We start from the raw sequence: 20,082 nt of genomic DNA, 5'->3' as shown, positions 1-20,082 counted from the left end.
CTTTTGTTCTTATGCCGAGCTAATTATATTTTTATCTCCTAAACCCACCCTAAGATTAACCCTCAACCCCTGACACACATAGGCAAGCCAGTCTTGGGCTAACATTGCATATTTGTTTATGCGCATATGCACAAATCAGTAAAACAGAAAGGAAAGAGGAAAAATAAGAGAGAGAGGGACAGAAGCAGAGACTCACATCCAAAGGATAGCATGACCTTTTCCTCACGAGCATCCACCATTCATAGACAAACTGAAGACTTTTCCACCAGCCATCACCTTCAACAACCGGCAATCTGGGCCGTCATCCTGAAACAACTCATTTATTCTGTCTCAGAGCAATTTTACAGTGTCTGAATTGTGCCCTATGAACTGTGCATCTCCTCAGTGCGGTCTTAGAGGGCCGAAGAATTCACTTCAGCGCATACCTCATGGCTAAATGCATAGAACCTCATCAGATAACACATACACACACTTCTACACACACACAGTTTTCTCGCTCTCCTTCATGCAGAGGGCTGTCAGCTGGACTTCCTGTGCCAGGTCTGCTTCAAGGATAGCTGCTTATTGTATTGAGTGAGTGGCTGAGGTTCTCTCAGTGGAGAGCAGGCCTACTGGATGCATTATCACCTCAGCGGGGGGTTGAAGCAGGGGGGGCTCATCTGGCTCTACTGATCCACACCTACCCCTCATGTTGCACATGGTGCCACAAATGTCTCACGTAAAAAATTAGGAGCCTGTCAACTTCACCACTGAATAGGTTTAATAGGTTTAATTTCACCCCTTTTTTATGTAGCTACCAGCCAAATGAGAGGATTGAGGCCTCGGATATATGGCCTATTTATTATATGTAGAGAGTGGGAGAATGGCATAATCAGGGGGTTTTGAAAGGATAATGATGATGCCAATAGAAGAATCGAAGGGATTGGAGGGCTAACGTGAACATGTATTATGATATGCTGCAGCCAAGTTACTGATGCTGCCTGCTTGAATATTCCAACTCAGATATGAGAAAAAAATACTTATGACATGAATTGTGTTGGAATAAAAGAGATGTGTTCTTTCCCTCTTATACACTTTCCAACAAACACAGGAAACTTTTTAATGCAATGTGACAACAATTCGACAACAATTCGGTGTATAATTGCTTATTTTGCTATTTTATCATGACTATGCATGGATAATTATGGGATACATAGTTTTGGCTTGCAAACCTGATGCCTCAAACTGGCTATGAGAAGCATTTCCTGGCAAGCTTTCAGTTATACAAAACCCCCACAAACTAAACGGTTACAAATTAATATGATCAATTAATATGATCGATTTATCACGATCTTCATTTGAATCCCAAAATCCACTCTCATCAACAAGATGCTTCTGTCCGCAGAACTGCCGCTCGCTGGATGTTTTGTTTGTTTCGGACACCATTCTGAGTAATCTCTAAAGATTGTTGTGCATCAAAATCCCAGGAGATCAGCAGTTACAGAAATACACAAAACCAGCCATCTGGCACAAAAATTCATGCCATGGTCTCTCATTTTTTTCCCCATACTGATGATTGATGTGAACATTAACTGAAGCTCCTGACCCATATCTGCATGATTTTATGCATTGCACTGCTGCCACATGATTGGCTGATTAGATAAATCGCATGAATAATTAGGAGTAGAGGTGTTCCTAATAAAGTGATCAGTGCGTGCGTCTATGTTAGATACAGCAATTATACTGCATAATTTGGGCCTTGTCAATTTTTAAATATTTCTGTAAGAAGGCTCCCTTTATAATTAACTGCACTAGAAGAAAGATAATTTATTTGATGTGCAAGCAAAATAGACATTATAACCAAAATATATCCAAATGAAGCAGTATAGAATCAATTCAAAATCTGATTTGAATAGAGAGCTTGTGAATCAGAATAAAATCCAGAAATCTGTATCGCTACCCATCCCTAATCCATATCAATTTCCTTCTGGCATGATTCTTTATTTGACCCAAACTCAAAAAAGTCTCCCACTGGATTCTCACTGATACTGTAATTATGACATTGTGGTACCGTTCACGTGCATGCATCTCATAGATGTAATTAATCATTTCAACGAGACAAAGTCAGAATGAGATTAAGTAAAAGCAATGACAATGTTCTTAGAAAAAAATTAGAGAAAGAGACATTTGGAAATAGTGGATGGCGTATGGATGGATGGACTGAGGCAGAAAGAGAGAGCAGGAGGAGATAAGAGAGGTTTCAAAGTCCCAAAACCACATCTGGTCTGGGTATTCGCCACAGTGCCAGAGTCCCAAACAACTGCTGCAGCAATATTCGTGTTTTTAGTTCAGTGGGTTTTATGCTGACGGCCGTGTGTGTGTCATAAAATGCGTCTGTGTGATATTCTCTGGAGGGTTTATAAGTTGTTTACTGCTTTTCTCTTGGGTTTGGCTACAGCTCTGTCTTTTAACGTGATGAGACAGAACATTCTGCCTTGCACCTCCTCTCAGAGTCAATCAAACTGAGGACGCCAACTAAACACCGAGAACTGTAGCCATGCTAAACACTGTAAGCCTTGGATTATCCTGCTTCAAATTTAAAATAAATACCTGGTGGGGATTCCTTCTGCCTTCATGTTCCACAAAAGTAATCCTAATACGAACATTCACATCGGTTTAAAACTACAGAGATGAAATATGAACGTATACGATCAAAAGTCATAGCTAAACCAAGTGAAAGTAGGTGTCTCAACAGGCCATTATATCATCTTTATGTGTTCTCTAACATGAAATCTTGAACTACACAATCTAGGATTGAAGATTATGGTCCAGCCATACTGTTGAAACAAACACAGGTGTTAAAAATGCTCATAACAGTTGCTGCTAAGTTTTTGCACATGGTTATTGCACAAACAGGGTCATAGTTGCTACATATAATATTTACTCTTTGCAACAAGCTTGTCATCAGCTAGTAAACAGTTCACTGAGTTTGGCGTGCTGGCGGCCTTTAAATCACCATCCATTAAGGACGTAATAAACTCATTTTAATTGATTAATGACTGCGAATGAAGACTTTTTTCTTGTTTTGTCAAAACAACAGCAATGACATCATCTGCTGTTTTCTCGCAGAGATCTGCAATCACCGAAATGGCAACTAAAAGGTTTGTGCAACTGTGAGTGAGTATGAATGTTTGTCCGTCTGCCTGAAAGAAAACATCATTGTGTTGTCTGTCTGTTCCTTGGTGATTTGTTTGGCTGTGGGCTCTTGTTCATATTTGCAATTTGGGGTCTGTGTTATTTTGTCAATCATAGTCTCTAACATAAACATGTTTTAATAATGGAACATTCTCTGATGTTCAAGTCTCTGGATGATAAGTTCTGATGCCTATTTCCTCTATTTTCTGCAGGAAGGAATTTTTGGGAAAGGACTAGTCTGGTTTACAAACAGCCAGATCCAACAACAACGCCACTACAATAAGAATCAGTCAAATTGGAATCCTGCCTTTTGGCATAGATTTGTCTGCCTGTAACGTCAATACACTGGGAGGTTTAGCACTTAAAAAAAAGAGGGGAAAATTATACTCCCATTCTCTCCCTCATTTTATATCATGCTATCTCCCTCTATTTTAATGTTATTTTCTGCACTATGCAGTGTCTGGCTGGCCCTTGCATTCGTCTCAGACACAGCTCCTCAGAGGCACAGTCAGAGGAAAGGGGAACCAGGCCGAAAGCCTCTGCACCGCATCATCCAATTACCCCCGACAGCCTCTGCCTGCACAAGGATTCCCAGGGCCCTCTCTTCCTACCTTTCACTATGCCGCTTACCAACCGTTCCTCTCGACACACGTCAGACACAGCAGCAGAAGATTGCAGAGCATGACCACAGTTGCGAAACTCACTGGATCTAATGTTCTTACGGAGCAGGATGTGGTAGGCCAAGCTCTGATCTTTTCATGTTTCATGCAGCCTCAATAGTAATGCTCGATGTAAGCAATTACCAAACAAGACTTGCTGAATCTCTGATACTTTTAAAAAGGTCACATCAGCAATGTAATCTTTGGACCAATCGTTTTCTCAAAAAGAACAAAAGATTGGTTTCCATTTCAAGTGCAAGGAATCCTTTGGTTTCCCACTCTCCTGAGAACGAAAAGAGTGTCCTACCTTTTTCAGACGGCCACCTTTGGTCCCAATAAAAGCCAGAGAGTGATTCTTGTACACATAGGCGATAACAGATGTAATTTTGTCATTGGACTCAGAGAACAGAGGAATCCCGCGTACCATCTCAGAGACACCGAGAGGGGCATTCATATCCAGTCCACAGAAGTTGTCATCAATGGTGAGAAGCTGGTAAGAGTGAAAGACAAACGGATGTTAAATTCAACAGTGTGATCAACAGACAAAAATGGCCTACTTGCAAAGACACCTGTGAAAAGCACTTTAAACGTAAAACACCAAGTTGTTTCGGTTGACTAAGCCTCATCTATGTTGCAAAATATATGTTTACCGAACCATTTGTGAGCCAGCTTCACAGCAGATGATTGTCACTATTTAGCATCAATTCAGCCAGTAATATCGAAAATAGGGTTGTGAGGTTTATCAGCAGTTAAAAAGCATCTTAAAAATATCTTTTTAATATGGCATTTCAGGTGATGCAGTATGATTTTATGTGACGCATAACATATGGCTGGAAAAGTTGCAATTGTCAGCCAGAATGGAGTGATTTACAGCTTCTGATAAAGAAATAATAATTTGGTAATGCTTCCATAGTTCAGTCTGCAGAGAGGGCTTTGGAAACAACACCATCCACTGAAACAGCTGCACAGACCTCAGGATAAAATGTCAAACAAATCGAAAGCATGATTAATGATGCCCAGGGCTTTGACTCATTGAGGGCATGAAACCATAACACTTCTCAAGCCCTGCCAAATATGATATGCTCATGGCCTTTAATTCATTCACGAGTGTCTCAAAAGGCAGGCTCTGATAAGGCTTGCCTTTTGATGAGAGAAATTTTAATGTTAATCTAAAATGATTTAAAAATACCTTGTCTTTTTAAAAATGTCTAAAATCCTCAAAGTTCAGAAAGAAAATGTTTGGATAAAAACAGTCAACCTGAAATTAAATTGACCCTATTTATGCTCTAGATACAAATTCCTCTTAATGTGAAAGAAGTACCTCAGTTTTATTACCATTGAGTTTGAGGAAATGACAAGAAAACCATGATTGTATTTCAAGTAAACAATTATGAAGGGAAAACAGTGGAAGAGAATAATTTGGCTTGGTGGACATATACAGTAGAGCTAGGTGTCATTAGCATAGCAGTGAAAGTGGATTCCAAATTTCCTAAAAATATAACCGAGAGGTAGGAGATAGATTATAAATAATAAAGGGCCTAAGACTGTTCCCCGTGGAACTCCAGTAGTAACTGGAGAGCACTGTGAATTAAATTTCTTTTACAGTGCGAGACCAAAGAGATAAGATTTAAATGACGAAATTGCTTTTTCGTCTGACTTAAACCAAGTCCTCTTTAACACCCACCTTTTCTCACTGAATAACCTGTTGTTTCAATCAGCAATGTCACATTGCAGAAAGGTCAAATGAGCTCCAAAGAATGGCTAGGTATAATTAGCAGTTTCCTGATTAAATCGCAAACTTCATATGTATGATCCCGTTAGCAATTCGAAAAATTTTAAGTACGATCTTTACATTTACCTTAAAGTTTAATTCAGTTTTGGTAGTTAACTGCATAGTTTGGAGCCTTTTATTTATTTGTTTTCATATTTTCTTAATGTACTAGGTTCCATGTATTATTTAACATTTCAGCTGAGAGATTTTCTTTCATGTCACCAAATAAACACTACAACTAAAATACAGTTTACCCAAATCAATCAGAATTAGAGGTTGACCGATAATGGATTTTGCTGATACCGATAACTAAGGTGGTTGAAGAGGCTGATAACAGATGAATCAGCAGATATAAAAATCTTTAATAATCTTAAGGCCTTTGCACACCAAACGCAAATGTTCGGCGTGATTTCTCACAGTGATCAACATTTTGAATCGAAACAATATATTCCTAATGAGCCATTCTCCCTTGGAGCGAGCATTCACGCCAAATCGTGCAGCGACAAAGCAAAACTTTTTTTTATGTTGTGTAGACTTTTTTCTTCACCCGACAAGAAATGTCCTCACCATTAATATACAAGCTTTAGATTACATTTCAGAAACCATTGCAGTTACCAGAACAACAGGTGGCACTAAAGCACAAAAAGCTGTTTTGACCATTAAAGTAAAAAAAAAGCTAAAGTAACTCAAGAAATCCTGAAACAGCAGTGAAGATGTTTATTTCATCTGCATCAAATGCCTTAAAAACAAACTTTATTTTTCTCATATGGGTTCTCTTAACATGTAAATGATATTGCTGCAACACTGCCTTGCACCCCCATTAAAATGATCTGATTTTATGTGGATTGTCTTCATAATTTATTCCATACTGCTGCATTGTTTGGCCTTTGCATTTAATCAAAGCACTTGCACTTATATCTTTAATATAATATATATCGCGGCATCTTTTCCTTTGGATTACTTTTTAAATAAACAACTTAATGGATCTTAAGTGTTTTTCTTGGTCAAATCTGAATAACATTAATACAATTGCTGTGACTTGCAGTGCGCTCTGTGCCTTTGAATACCAAAAACAAAACAAATTATTATTTTAAGTCATAAACAGCCACGTTTGTCAGTAGCCGCATTAAAGTATCTAATAATGAGTCAGACTGAAAATGGGTTTAGTTGGGTGAGATCACCAGCTTGCTCACTGTCTAAATATTATTTACTTATTTTAACGCATAATTTACAATATTTTTTTTTTAATCAAACCGCACAACTATGACTCTAATGGGGCTTTTCCACTGCACTGTACAACTCAACTCGACTCTATTCTCTTTTTGAGGGTTTTCCACTGTGGATAGTACCTGGTACCTGATACTTTTTTAGTACCACCTGTGCGCAAAACCACGCCTTGGTCAATAAACGAGGTGCAGACGGTCCACTCATTAGCGAAGAAAGAAACAACACAAAACTAAAAAGTCTTTCAGGAAGGGTATCAGCTGTTGGCCACACACTGCTAACACCAGACCTACCAACAGTGTAGGGGAAAGTATATAAAAAAATAAATACAAAAAAAAACTTAAGTGACTACAGAACCATCAAGGAAAAGTGAAAGTGGTTCGACCAGTGGGAGGGAGTGTGTCCTGGACTGGTGTTGATCCACGATGGAGGATGGTATGTTTTGTTATTTTAACTCTATAATCTGCTTGAAAGCTCGCTTTATTTAGTTGACCAGCTACTGGAAGCTTGCTTCTAAAACAACCAGGCCAATTTAAATGTTACACTTGTGTAAAATCACCATGCAACAACTGCTTTATGCAGCACAGTGAGCTTGTAGCTAACAGCTAGAGGATGAGTTATTGTTTTTGTCAGTTATGTTTGTGTCCTGTTTTAGATGATGACATGGCAGTAGAGGCGTACTATGATGATCAGCCTACAATCCCACCCATGTTGAGGCTGCATTATACAGCAGTGGAAAAGCAAACTTGAGTAGCGAGTAGAGACCAGTTGAACCGTAACGTGCAGTGGAAAAGTGCCATAAGACATTAACAGAAAAACAAGCTGTAATATCTGTAAAGCATAATTTTCGGAAAGCTGCTTTGAAATGTTTCATTAGTAACAAAGTGTTTTAAGAAAATATAGCAAGTATGTGCATGGCGATAAGATATTCAAACATTTGTTTGAACAGTAATTATGAGTGTGCATTATGCAGTGATTTTAAACAAATGCACTTAACACAATTATGTATAGTATGCGTGGCAGTGGCATATAAAACAGTGTTCCAAATTATAATGTTTTAACCGTTAAACAAATTTTTTTTCCCACACTTGATTCTAATCACCCCTCAGACTGTGTATACATGATAACACTGTCATGTTGTCCAGCAAGTGAACTCAAATAATTTGTGAAGGGTTTCGAAAGTTTTGTTTTCTTCCTCATTGAACAAATCAACAGCACACTACTTATCACTGCTTCAGCTGGTAGAAAGATGTGTTTTTATTTTTAGATCTGCTCACTACAGAATAGTTTGCTTTTCTTGTTTGTTTTGCAAACTTGTCAAGAGGTTATTTCTTCTAACCCAGTGATGGGCGGAGGGCGGACCACCTCAAAATGTGCATTGAGTCATATATGTACCATGGTGAAATTGCTTGTCGATTGTTGCCACCTATTGTAAAGGCGTGAATGTGCTAACGGCGAAAATTAGTTTAGCTTTCGATGGGAAAGGACCATTTGCCTGCGATTCGCCTCTCATAATTGCGTTGCGTTTGGTATGAAAAAGGCCTTTAGTCATTCATTACTGTGACAAGTACAGACATAAGATTCTATAAGAGTCCAACATATACAAAATTCCAGATGGAGATTTAGTCAACCAAAATCTCAATAATAATGAGAAACTTTTTTATAGTTATAAACAAGCCCGAAACACACCAGACTTGGCTCTGTTACAATGCTCTATATTAAGTTCTTACTGAATAAAGCTTTTTATAGCATGCATATATAATATATATATATATATATATATATATATATATATATATATATATATATATATATATATATATATATATATATATATATATATATATTTTATTTATTTATATTTTCACCAGATAACATTTTTGTATATTTATATATTTCACCGGATGAGGTTTAATGTGTAATATGGTTTAATATTATGTATGTAAAATATATTAATTTAAAAAGACACTATGTATGTGCTGAAGGGATACATTTTCCATATATTCATATTTTTCTTTGCATGTCCTCACTTCAATTTAGAACATTTGATTATCTAATAAAAAATAACAATATTGATTATGATCCTCAAAGTGAGGATAAAAATATGGATGAATACTGTCAATGATGAAAGATTTAGATACAGCAAATACCAGCGTGATTGTTTTTATTATTTAACATTTAGAGGCAGCTGTTTTAACATACAACCTTACCTAACTGTAGAATTGTCCAGCGCCAACTACAGAGAAAGAACTCTGCAGATCTCTGCCGATAACCGATGGTTCCAAAAAGCAAATATCAGCACCAATTAACCGGTCAAACTGATAGATCGGTCTTCCTTTAATCAGAATCCAACCAAATTGTATCGAAATTGGAATAGAGTAAAATAGGGAAATCTTTATCGACACCCAGCCCTGCGAATGCAATTTCATGTTGACTTTAAAGCATAAAAAGGCAACATGTGTGTTTTTGTCAGTTTGAGCTACATGATGATGATGTCAAGGCACTTTAGGTCTAATTTGGCTCTGAAAGGTTGAACAATTATTGTCCATCACTTAGAGGAACCATAACAGGTGTCTTAAATTGGTTTAATATCATTAATATTTTAGTTTGTAATGACATATTCTCGCCCTCAGATCATGAAACACGAGATGGCTTGAATTGTGTTTTGTCCCCAGGCACCAACCCACAACACAGACCCCAGTGACAGAGTGGGAAAAGGGCAATCCTGAGTGATGCCCAGGTACTGAGGAGGAACAATCTGGGTGTATATAATCAAATCACAAAAAACTCTGTGTATGCTCTGAAAAAAATTTACATACTCCCAAATGGACCCTGGCTAATGAATCCATCATGGGCAGAGGAACAAACCTGTAGCGATTTCACTCTCAAAGGAGCAGAGTGGTCCAACCTCAGACAATACGATCAATCAAGTGACCAGTCAGTGCGAGTGAACAGGTCTTTACAAGCAATATAGCAAATGTCTATTTGTCAGCAGTCAGGAGATACAAGACCCTTCATTAAGCAAATGGAAGTCATGGACTATCTTCCATTTCATTTCAATTTCAAAAATTGCGGTTTATGAGTGATCGGCCAAATCGATAGCAAACACCGCACTCAATTCTTAGTTCACTCAATACAAGCCAGAATGAAGAATAAATAGAGGGATGGAGAAAGAGAGAATAGGGAAATGTTCAGTGTTGTACGTTTATGTTTTTTCCCCTCTCTCTGCAGATGTCTGACCTTTAGAAATGTTCTGCTGTCAGCTGAAGCCTGCTTGCAGCTCGGCTTGTCTGTGCCAGGCCAGAGTAATGGTGCTCATTTCTAGCACACTGCTCTTGTTAGAAAGCTGCAGCTACATGAAAGATCTGTTTTCTGCAGTGTTAGTCTTTCTGCAGATGTCTCCTGTCCATATTAGGGGCCATGAATCATCGTAGGTTGTTGATGCAGCAGCAACCTGCTTCTACATGTACACCTGCTTACACAGGCAAATAAAAATAAAACCTAGCCACAATCGCGCCCTTAAGCACCCTTCATCCTGCTTACATGGGTCAAAACATGTAAAACCCCAACACAGCAGAGTTCCCATCAATAGTAGCAACTGTTACGGACACTCGCCACCTCCAAGGTTTAGCTTTAACCACCTCACAAAAAAAAGGAGCAAAACTACAGTACCCTTCAAACAAACACACACACACACACACACACACACACACCAAGAATAAACACAATGACAGTCTTTTCACGTCAAGTATTTGTGAAACAGACAGACACCTATTGCTGCTGCAGTTATTTTATTACAAGTCCCAGGCATCACATGGCAAAGCACATATGCCTTCTCCACAAAGTGATAGGGGGGACAGAGCATGTGTTTCCTCATTGGCCTATGCCACAATATTTCTGGCAAGGTGAATAACATGCCAATCAGACCCTATGGGCTTCAATCTAATGAAATTAGGCTTCCTGTCTGTCAACCTTTCAAGCAGCAGACACGTTTTCATTACCTAGCCACAGAAACATGACATTTCCTCTCTCTCTATTCAACCCCATCCAAAAGCAAATAACATCTCATGACACCCCACCTTGGAGTGTGATGTGCAAGAGCACCCTCCCTGCTGCCCATCAGCCATCGCCAACTTACTAGCACTTTCTGATTCTCCTCCTTTTATTCCATATTTGACTCCCTCACTCGTTCTCGGCGCAGAGTGCAAGAACAAGCAGCTGCATTATTGTCAATTTCATGCTAGCCATCTGAAAGTGTAAAAAAGGAGAAGGGGGAAAAAGAAAGTAGGGAATGGGTTTGACGAGCACGACTAAAAGCCCCTGAATCAGCGCAGGCACTGTTTTTTTTTTAACAGGTTCCAAAGACGGGGAAGCAGAATCAGGTCATTCGGACCGCTTGCTGCCTGGCTACCTCCTACAATACAAAAGCAGCTCTCTTTCTAGGAGCCGGCTTCTCTGTGTCCATTTACAGAGACAACCACTGAAATCAGATGTTTTTTGCACAAGGCTTTTTTTCTGGGTCTTTTTGTCCAATCTTTTGGCACAAGAACTAAAAGGAATTTTTCAATCCCGATTGCATTCAAAAGCATTTTTAAAACCACTTAGGAGAAAAAAAAAATGCTGTTGTATTCCTCGCTGTAAGCAGTTAGGGGGCAAACATTTTTTAATGTGGCTATTAATATATGACGTTTTATGCAAATAAACCATGATCACTGCACTGAGTGTACATCATTGAGATGATGAATCAGCTCTTCAAGAGCTAATTCTGCAATGTCATATAATTACCCTGTCAAAGTCTTTTCTTTTTCATGCTCAAGAAATATCTCACAGAGGAACTGTTGTTAGCAACAAAGACATTTCCCACAAAACTAAGCTCCATGTTCGACGTAATTATATAAACACTCAATCAGCTTGGCAAATCTTTGTATGCTCACAATTCTGTATTCGTTCAAGTAGTTTTTTTTTGTTGTTGTTTCCATTATGTCTGATTTGGGGCATTCTCCAGTCAGTTTGGCTGTCATTTCTCAATGGCTTCTATCAAGGTTGTGTGACTGACATAGTAGACATGAATTAATGGTGAAAAGCTCACACGCTTTCGCTTTCCTTCCCATCTTTCTTCCTCATTTCCTCTCCTTTCTCTATCGTCTCTCACACTAGTTTGTTTTTTTATGCTGCTCTTTGGAAATAAAAGCCTCCGGAGCTTTGTTGGCCTCCTGCTTAGCCCTCTGCCCAGTGCTGACTTCACCGGAGCACACTACTAAGGGAGAATGTAAAGATTTGAGTGATAAATATCACAATCTGCATGTAATGACATTTAATGACTTAATGAATGTGAATTCCTTTAGTAAAAACATTCTGTAAGCCATCGCTTTCATAGCAAAGACCTTTATTTCAAAGCACTTTGTATGCATTATTTTTTCTTCTATTTATCTTTTCCTAGCAATATCACCACCTGCAACTAAACCAGAGAGCTTTAAAAGGAAATAATACACTGTTGGATATATCAAAATGAGTGTTAGTGATACAAATCAAACCCTGAAATCCCATCTTTGCCCTGCCTTTAAGATATACAGTATGTATAGGAGTCCAACATCTAAACACAGCCACAGGACAGGATTTTCACAGACCTGTGATTATATCTTAAAAGGCAGGTCTGCCATGAACACGTCTTACATCTATACACCGCCTTAGAGCTTCTCTAAACACAGACATTACAAATCATCTGCTAGATCTACCGGAGGTATGTGAAAAAGCTGTCAAGATTGCTGATGTGGCACCATTTGTGCAAAGCTCAGGAGGCCAATCAGAAAAATACAAACTCTCAATGGTAGAAACACACGCAGAAGCTAACAGTGATGTCATCGCACGCAGACTCCATCAGACTTTGTGGATCAATGAAACCTCCGGGATGTGAAATGTCAGCATTTGAGGTTATATGTTTGTGTGGATGTGTGTGAAAAATGCATGGTTTATTGGTTTTTTTGTAAATATATGCATTTAAGTAAAGCTAGGCTGAACGGAGACTGTGCTTGAACGTGTTTGTATGTGTACAAGTGCTTGCATGCTCACGCGTGTCAACGAGTGCACACAGAACAACACACAAATGACACGATATGGAAGGAATGGAGATGAAAACGACAATGCTCAAGAAGTCGTCAACAAGTGCTGGAGTACATAACCTTTTCACATCAACATTTAAAAGTTAGTTTAGTCTGATTAGGAGATAACGATCGTATGATGAATTATGACCTTTGCTGAAGTAGTTATAATGGGAGATGTAATTACTGAGGCCAATAAACCTGAAGATCGACTTTAATGAATGGAAATGCAGTGCTCACAGTGCAGAGGACTGATTAAAACCATGTCACACCATCCAATAAAGTGGTTCTCTCAGAACAGAGTTTAAATCTTCACTAAAGTAAAACTTGGCAAGGAACTGGAGCTGATTAAATAAAAAATCAAGATGTCTCAGGAGGGTTTTGATAAAAAAAAAAAAATCACTATTGTATAGTGAATATGCTTATTTATGGTAAAAAACAAACAAACATAGCAAGCATGAACAACATATGGAAGCGAAGGAGAACTAAGTCAGTGTTATTGTCTGAGGTCTCAAAAAAAACTGATTTGTCAAAGAGGTTGAAAAGCGCTAATTATTTGGCAGTAATATGTAATGAGCATTCAGAGAGACTGACAGCTGTAAGGGAACAGCCTATAGCCTGATTTTAATGACTTATAATTGAGATAATTAAGATGGGAGTCTCTGATTATTATTCATAATTTAAAATGTTCTTATCTCCCTGTCCGCAAATGTCTCCATAAGCGAGCAGAGGTTGAGAAAAGGCATAAATTAAACAAAAATGAACCTATTAGTCTGGGTTTTGCTTCTGTTTGCTTGAATACATTATACAAGGAGACATGTGGGGTGAATTTACCGTGCCGGGCTCATTTTCACGCTCTTGTTTTTCCTGCTGACATAGGGATCATGTGGTGCTTGCAGATTTTTACTATTTTTTTTATAGGTCAGATGCCACCCAAGAATGATCTATGGACACAGAGGTTTCAACACTGATACAGTTATAAATTCATTATGTGGTTCTACAGTGCTTATCTGCGAGATTACAAGTATGCTTTGGAATAATTTTCTTCCCTACTAGGATATGATAAACGTTCTAAAAATAAGTTCAGCCAAAAATAAAAATAATCTCATTATTTACGTACCCTCACACATCTGGAATGACATGTGAGTGAGTAAATGAGACAGTTAAAATTTTTGGGTGAACTATTCCTTTAATGGAGAAATACAAACGTAAAAAGAAATATATAAAATCTCAATAATCAACAGAAATGTACACTTTAGACTCCCAATAAACAGCTATAAAATACAAGTTAAACACTTGATACAGGAACCACAGGTTATTGCAATTGTGAATAATTACAAAAACAATTGCAAGAGTAACTTGATGCAATATGACCAGTCATTTTGTATATTTTAGATTTGCTAACAGAAATATAGCAAAAAGGCCAAAGCAGGATCAAGAGTTACTTTTAAACAAATTACACTAACTGACAGTCTGTCTGGAGCACCACACTTGCAAAGACAAGCGGAGTGATGCAAACAGTGAAGCGCCCCAATATTGTTAAACTTAATATCTGCACTCTTGGAACACTGCTTGTCTAGACAAATTAAAGAACCAGTTACAATGTTAAATATTTCTCCATGCAAAAAAATAACAATTTGGATAACTTGTTCCCGTACAGGCGGTGAAACGCTAGTCAATCAGAGATCGATCCAATGTACTTGTTTGTTTATTTATATAACTAAACAAAACACAAAAATCAGACTGCCTTTTGTTGTTCAGGTTTGAACACTCATCTGTCTGGCCCCAAAGGCACTTGGGAAGTCTAAGACATGTTTGGCACAACCGAAGCTACAGTGGTCTTGAGCGGGCTTTAGATCTTTGCCTCTGATATTTGGATTCCCCCTCTGTGTGTCTCATCTTTAAATAGCATTGCACAGCTGCCAGTTGTAACCATGTGGGAGTAAAGCTGCAAGCATGGCTTATCAAACCCTGGACTAAGGATTAAGAGAACATGGTCTTGCCTTCTGTCCTTATAAACACATATCTTTAAGTAAACATATTTTGTTTGACTGCAGAATAAAAAGGAGACAATTATATGAATATGTAAAAAATTTTGTTTAATAAAAAAATAAAAAAGGGGGAAAAATTATTTACTAAATAAACCTGAACTGGTAACAAATTATCGAAACTAGAAGAATTTTTTTTTTTATATTCATCATATATGGATTCATATTTGCATCAGGGCATCTGTAAACAGTTGTTCACATTGCATGAAGTTTTGCATATTTCAAAGCATCACAATCTATTCTTAATGGTGACAGCATGACAATTATGTGTGAAATGCCACACCTCTATGTATCAGCATGTGAGAGAAGATTTCATGTAATCAGAACGATTTAATCCAAGTTTGTTTTAATGAACTGATGAAGAAGGATGGACTCACTCACACACAGTGAAATGCACTCCCCTTCTTTTGTGAGTTTGTGTGTGTGCACATGTTCTGTATGACATTAACAGTGCCCCTCCATGCAGTCTGACTGCCCTAATGAGCAGTAGGTTGTTCATTGGTTCATTAATTGGGAAAGAAGCACACATCATAGGAGAAAAGAGCGACAGATACCTTGAAAGAGTCAGTGAGAAATTAAAGTACCACTACTGCCTTTGCACATACAAGTCTACTTTCACTTGGCATATGCAAACATTAGAGCAAGCCTTCCAAAAACTGACCATAAAAACAAAGTTTCAATTGATATACCATAGTTACAACAGTTAATGTTTCTACAGTAAAACTGTGGTAATTTGGTTTAAGACATAAAAGCGCTTAAAATGTTACATTCACTGTACACCGTATATCCAATAAGTTTAATTTTTGTCTTTTTGTGAGAAAATGTGATTGCTGATGCACACACATTGTCCGTGATTTTATTTCCTCCTTCCTTATGCATTTCTTTGTGCAAACAATTACTACATTGGAGAAACTATACAGGAGCCAGAAGAAACCGCTATCTACCATCTAAAATGCCCAAAATCTAATTTTGAAAGTTTGTTTAATATGACGAAGTTAAAGTTTTGTGTGAAAGTTTGAGTACATAATCTGGCCAAAAAGGAATCAACTTTTATTTGAAATTGTGTGATATTTCAGCATTAGGCCTATATCAGCAATTAAAAAACCTGCTGTGGTTCCCCACTTATTTAATTAGACTTTCATATCAGGCTACAGTCACAACAGGGTTCAAGGTGGCACGTTGAATTTTGGTCACGCCAAGGGTGAAATTCTCTCTTTCCCTGACATCTGGGTCTTTTATGGAATGTTAGTATTTTTGTTTTGTTAGGGTTAATAGTCAGGGCCCAGGTCTGACAGAACTTGTGCAAGATGTCTAGGTTCTGCTGTAGACCCTCTTCTGTTGGAGACAGGAGTAGATCATCTGGGAACAGCAGGAATTTTATGTCAGAGTCATACAGTGTGAGGCTAGGTGCTGCAGATTTTTCTATTAGTTTCACCAATTCATTAATGTATACATTGTAGAGTATCAGTCATAGAGGGCAGCACTGTCTCACACCCCACACTCTGAACAAAGTTGAAGAGTTTAAATATGGTCCATCTAAATTTGTGGTTTGTGTTTTTGAGCATTTCATTTAGAATGCCATCTGGTCCACTTGCCATTTTGGCTGGCTGGGCTTGTGCCTGGTTGCATAAAGCACCTTAAGTGTAATTTTACCTTAAGAACACCCTAAAGTTTCTCTTAAATTTAAAGGAGCTGCAGAAAATGACCATTAAGAATTATTTAAAGTGTTTTTATATATAAAAGTCATAATCCCTTTCGGTTTCCCTCAAGTATTTATTTTTTTTACTTAAGACACATTAAGTGTTGCATAAAGCCATTAAGTGCCATTTTTCTAAGAAAACCTTTTTGGGAAATCTCCTCCTAAAAGTGTACGTTAAGAGTTAAAGGGTTCTAAAATGTTTATAGAACCAATTGAAGAGTACAGTAGGTCAAGGTGATTTTATTCGCAATAGACAAACAAATAGCTGGAGTACATTTGAGTCACATACGATGAGAAATTGCCAACAAGCTGGACGGTGTTCTAAAAGGAACACACACACACACACACACACAGAGAAGTGTGCCTAGTATTTTCTGCTCTCTGCATCTTTATAATCTGTGTAAATGGATGCATTAAAATCATGTTACAAGTTAATTTGCGATATATCGCAAATATGTATACAGGCTATATTTCTTACAGTCTTAATGACCACCACTAATATTCTTAACCTAGGATGGCAATCAGTTCTCTGCACAGTTATACAAGCATCTAAACATCTGGCACAGTCATTCAAATTTAAAGGTGTCTTCCTCAGGAGGGCACTTAGCTACTGGCCGTAAAAGCCAGTATCAGCCTTCATTAATTGGTAAGCATGCAAAACTCAGGATGTTTTTCTGAATGTATTTGATGTTTGAATCTATTAATTTCCAGGATTTTACATCATACAAATGGAAATAAGCCCACGTTTCCTCGTGAAATTAGTTAGAAAAAAAAACTTCAACAATAAATCAAATGACCATCATTGGTGCAGCCTAAAAAATGCTGAGAAAAGGAACAGATGTCATGTGACAACGCTCCCCTTTTGCATTTATTTGCTGCTTCAGAAGAGTTCCGACAATAATTTACACATTAATAATGATACGGAGAATGTTTAATAGTCATTTAATGAAAATAAAGTATTTTCTATGTGGTAAAATTGCCCAAATGTTGGTCAGGACATTTAAAAATCTTCTAAAAGTTGGTAGGGACATGTTATACCCATATAAAAGCAGAATATAATTAAAAAAAAAAATAAGAACACACTTTAAAGTGTTATACGTAAGAGGAAAATCTTGTTTTATGCAACCGGGCAATGCATTTTATCAATTAATTATTTTTTCTCTGATTGCGTAGTCTAATGGTTAGATACACCGTAATTTGTCTGTGATCTGACAGGGTGTTAGTGGTTTGACCATGAATGTTTTGAAAGCGAATAGATCTAACACTGTGATCATACACTCACCTAAAGGATTATTAGGAACACCATACTAATATTGTGTTTGACCCGCTTTCGCCTTCAGAACTGCCTTAATTCTACGTGGCATTGATTCAACAAGGTGCTGAAAGCATTCTTTAGAAATGTTGGCCCATATTGATAGGATAGCATCTTGCAGTTGATGGAGATTTGTGGGATGCACATCCAGGGCACGAAGCTCCCGTTCCACCACATCCCAAAGATGCTCTATTGGGTTGAGATCTGGTGACTGTGGGGGCCATTTTAGTACAGTGAACTCAGTGTCATGTTCAAGAAACCAATTTGAAATGATTCGAGCTTTGTGACATGGTGCATTATCCTGCTGGAAGTAGCCATCAGAGGATGGGTACATGGTGGCCATAAAGGGATGGACATGGTCAGAAACAATGCTCAGGTAGGCCGTGGCATTTAAACGATGCCCAATTGTTACTAAGGGGCCTAAAGAAAACATCCCCCACACCATTACACCACCACCACCAGCCTGCACAGTGGTAACAAGGCATGATGGATTCATGTTCTCATTCTGTTTACGCCAAATTCTGACTCTACCATCTGAATGTCTCAACAGAAATCGAGACTCATCAGACCAGGCAACATTTTTCCAGTCTTCAACTGTCCAATTTTGGTGAGCTCTTGCAAATTGTAGCCTCTTTTTCCTATTTGTAGTGGAGATGAGTGGTACCCGGTGGGGTCTTTGGCTGTTGTAGCCCATCCGCCTCAAGGTTGTGCGTGTTGTGGCTTCACAAATGCTTTGCTGCATACCTCGGTTGTAACGAGTGGTTATTTCAGGCAAAGTTGCTCTCCTATCAGCTTGAATCAGTCGGCCCATTCTCCTCTGACCTCTAGCATCAACAAGGCATTTTCGCCCACAGGACGTTTTTCCCTTTTCACACCATTCATTGTAAACCCTAGAAATGGTTGTGCGTGAAAATCCCAGTAACTGAGCAGATTGTGAAATACTCAGACCGGCCCGTCTGGCACCAACAACCATGCCACGCTCAAAATTGCTTAAATCACCTTTCTTTCCCATTCTGACATTCAGTTTGGAGTTCAGGAGATTGTCTTGACCAGGACCACACCCCTAAATGTATTGAAACAACTGCCATGTGATTGGTTGATTAGATAATTGCATTAATGAGAAATTGAACAGGTGTTCCTAATAATCCTTTAGGTGAGTGTATATTCAACTGTTGAGAAACCATTAAATGCACCGTAGGTGTATCTTCCAAGAGAATCCCCTCTCACCCTGCCATTACAGACTGAAGCTTTGGCAAGTTGAATTAGAAGCTTCCCGTTTTTATTTATTTGGGGATCTGAATTAATCATTGGAAAATATATGAATTTTTGTGGAAAGCTTTGTCCGAATATAGAGTTATTCCCACTGTCTGTTGTGTAGTCAGGTAGAGATCCCATTCTTGCATTTAGATCCTCACACACCAGCACGCTTCCCTGAGCCTGGAAGAGGTTGATTTGATTGTGGAGAGTCTCAAAGATGTCTTCTTTATAGAAAGGAGATTCAGAGGGAGGAATATAAAGAACACATAATACAACATATTTTGTTGTTTATCCCTCTGGGGTCGACGGATGCGCTAGCATGTCCTGCTGGATTTTTTCGTCATTAGAACAGAAACATAAAATTCTCCATCATTATGGGGCATACAGATAAGTGTAAAACATCATTAGAGACTATAAAGGGTCTACTTTTGTGTATACTAACAATAACAAAACCTCGTGCTTTTGTAAAATAAAGAAAATACAAAGGGTGCGCATTCAGCCGCCTGGGTGTTCGTGAGCATATTTCTGAAATGCGTCATAAAAATGAACTGAAACTCTGCGAATACTTCTCACACAAACATAAAACATATGTCTAAAAAAAGCTTAAAATGTCTACTTCTAAATAAAACAATTCAAATTTAAAACAAATATTATTCTGCAATGTAATCTGTATGAAACAAAGTGATGTACAGTTTCTCCTGGCTCAGCAAATTATCTCTAATGTGATCACACCCACAGGCAGAGGGGGCTATTCATAAGGTAATGTGCTGAGGCGATCAATGCATATGGTAAACGCCCCTAACTGTGCCTTAAAAACAAAGTTAATTAACTTTTCTGCGC

At 38.1% G+C, this 20,082-nt stretch overlaps 1 protein-coding gene across 1 annotated transcript in view; it reads right to left on the bottom strand.

Moving 5' to 3' along the window:
• Window positions 1-20,082, bottom strand: part of plxna4 (plexin A4) — a 264,215-nt gene that overhangs the window by 233,810 nt on the left and 10,323 nt on the right. Inside the window, exon 2 of the mRNA XM_052118648.1 lies at window positions 4,141-4,323. Within this exon, the coding sequence (XP_051974608.1) occupies window positions 4,141-4,323 (183 nt within the window). The remainder of the gene's footprint in view (window positions 1-4,140; window positions 4,324-20,082) is intronic.

This window comes from Xyrauchen texanus, chromosome 45, assembly GCF_025860055.1.
Source record: "Xyrauchen texanus isolate HMW12.3.18 chromosome 45, RBS_HiC_50CHRs, whole genome shotgun sequence".
In the NCBI taxonomy this organism is placed as follows: domain Eukaryota; kingdom Metazoa; phylum Chordata; class Actinopteri; order Cypriniformes; family Catostomidae; genus Xyrauchen; species Xyrauchen texanus.
This window is presented reverse-complemented; position numbering and strand designations above follow the sequence as displayed.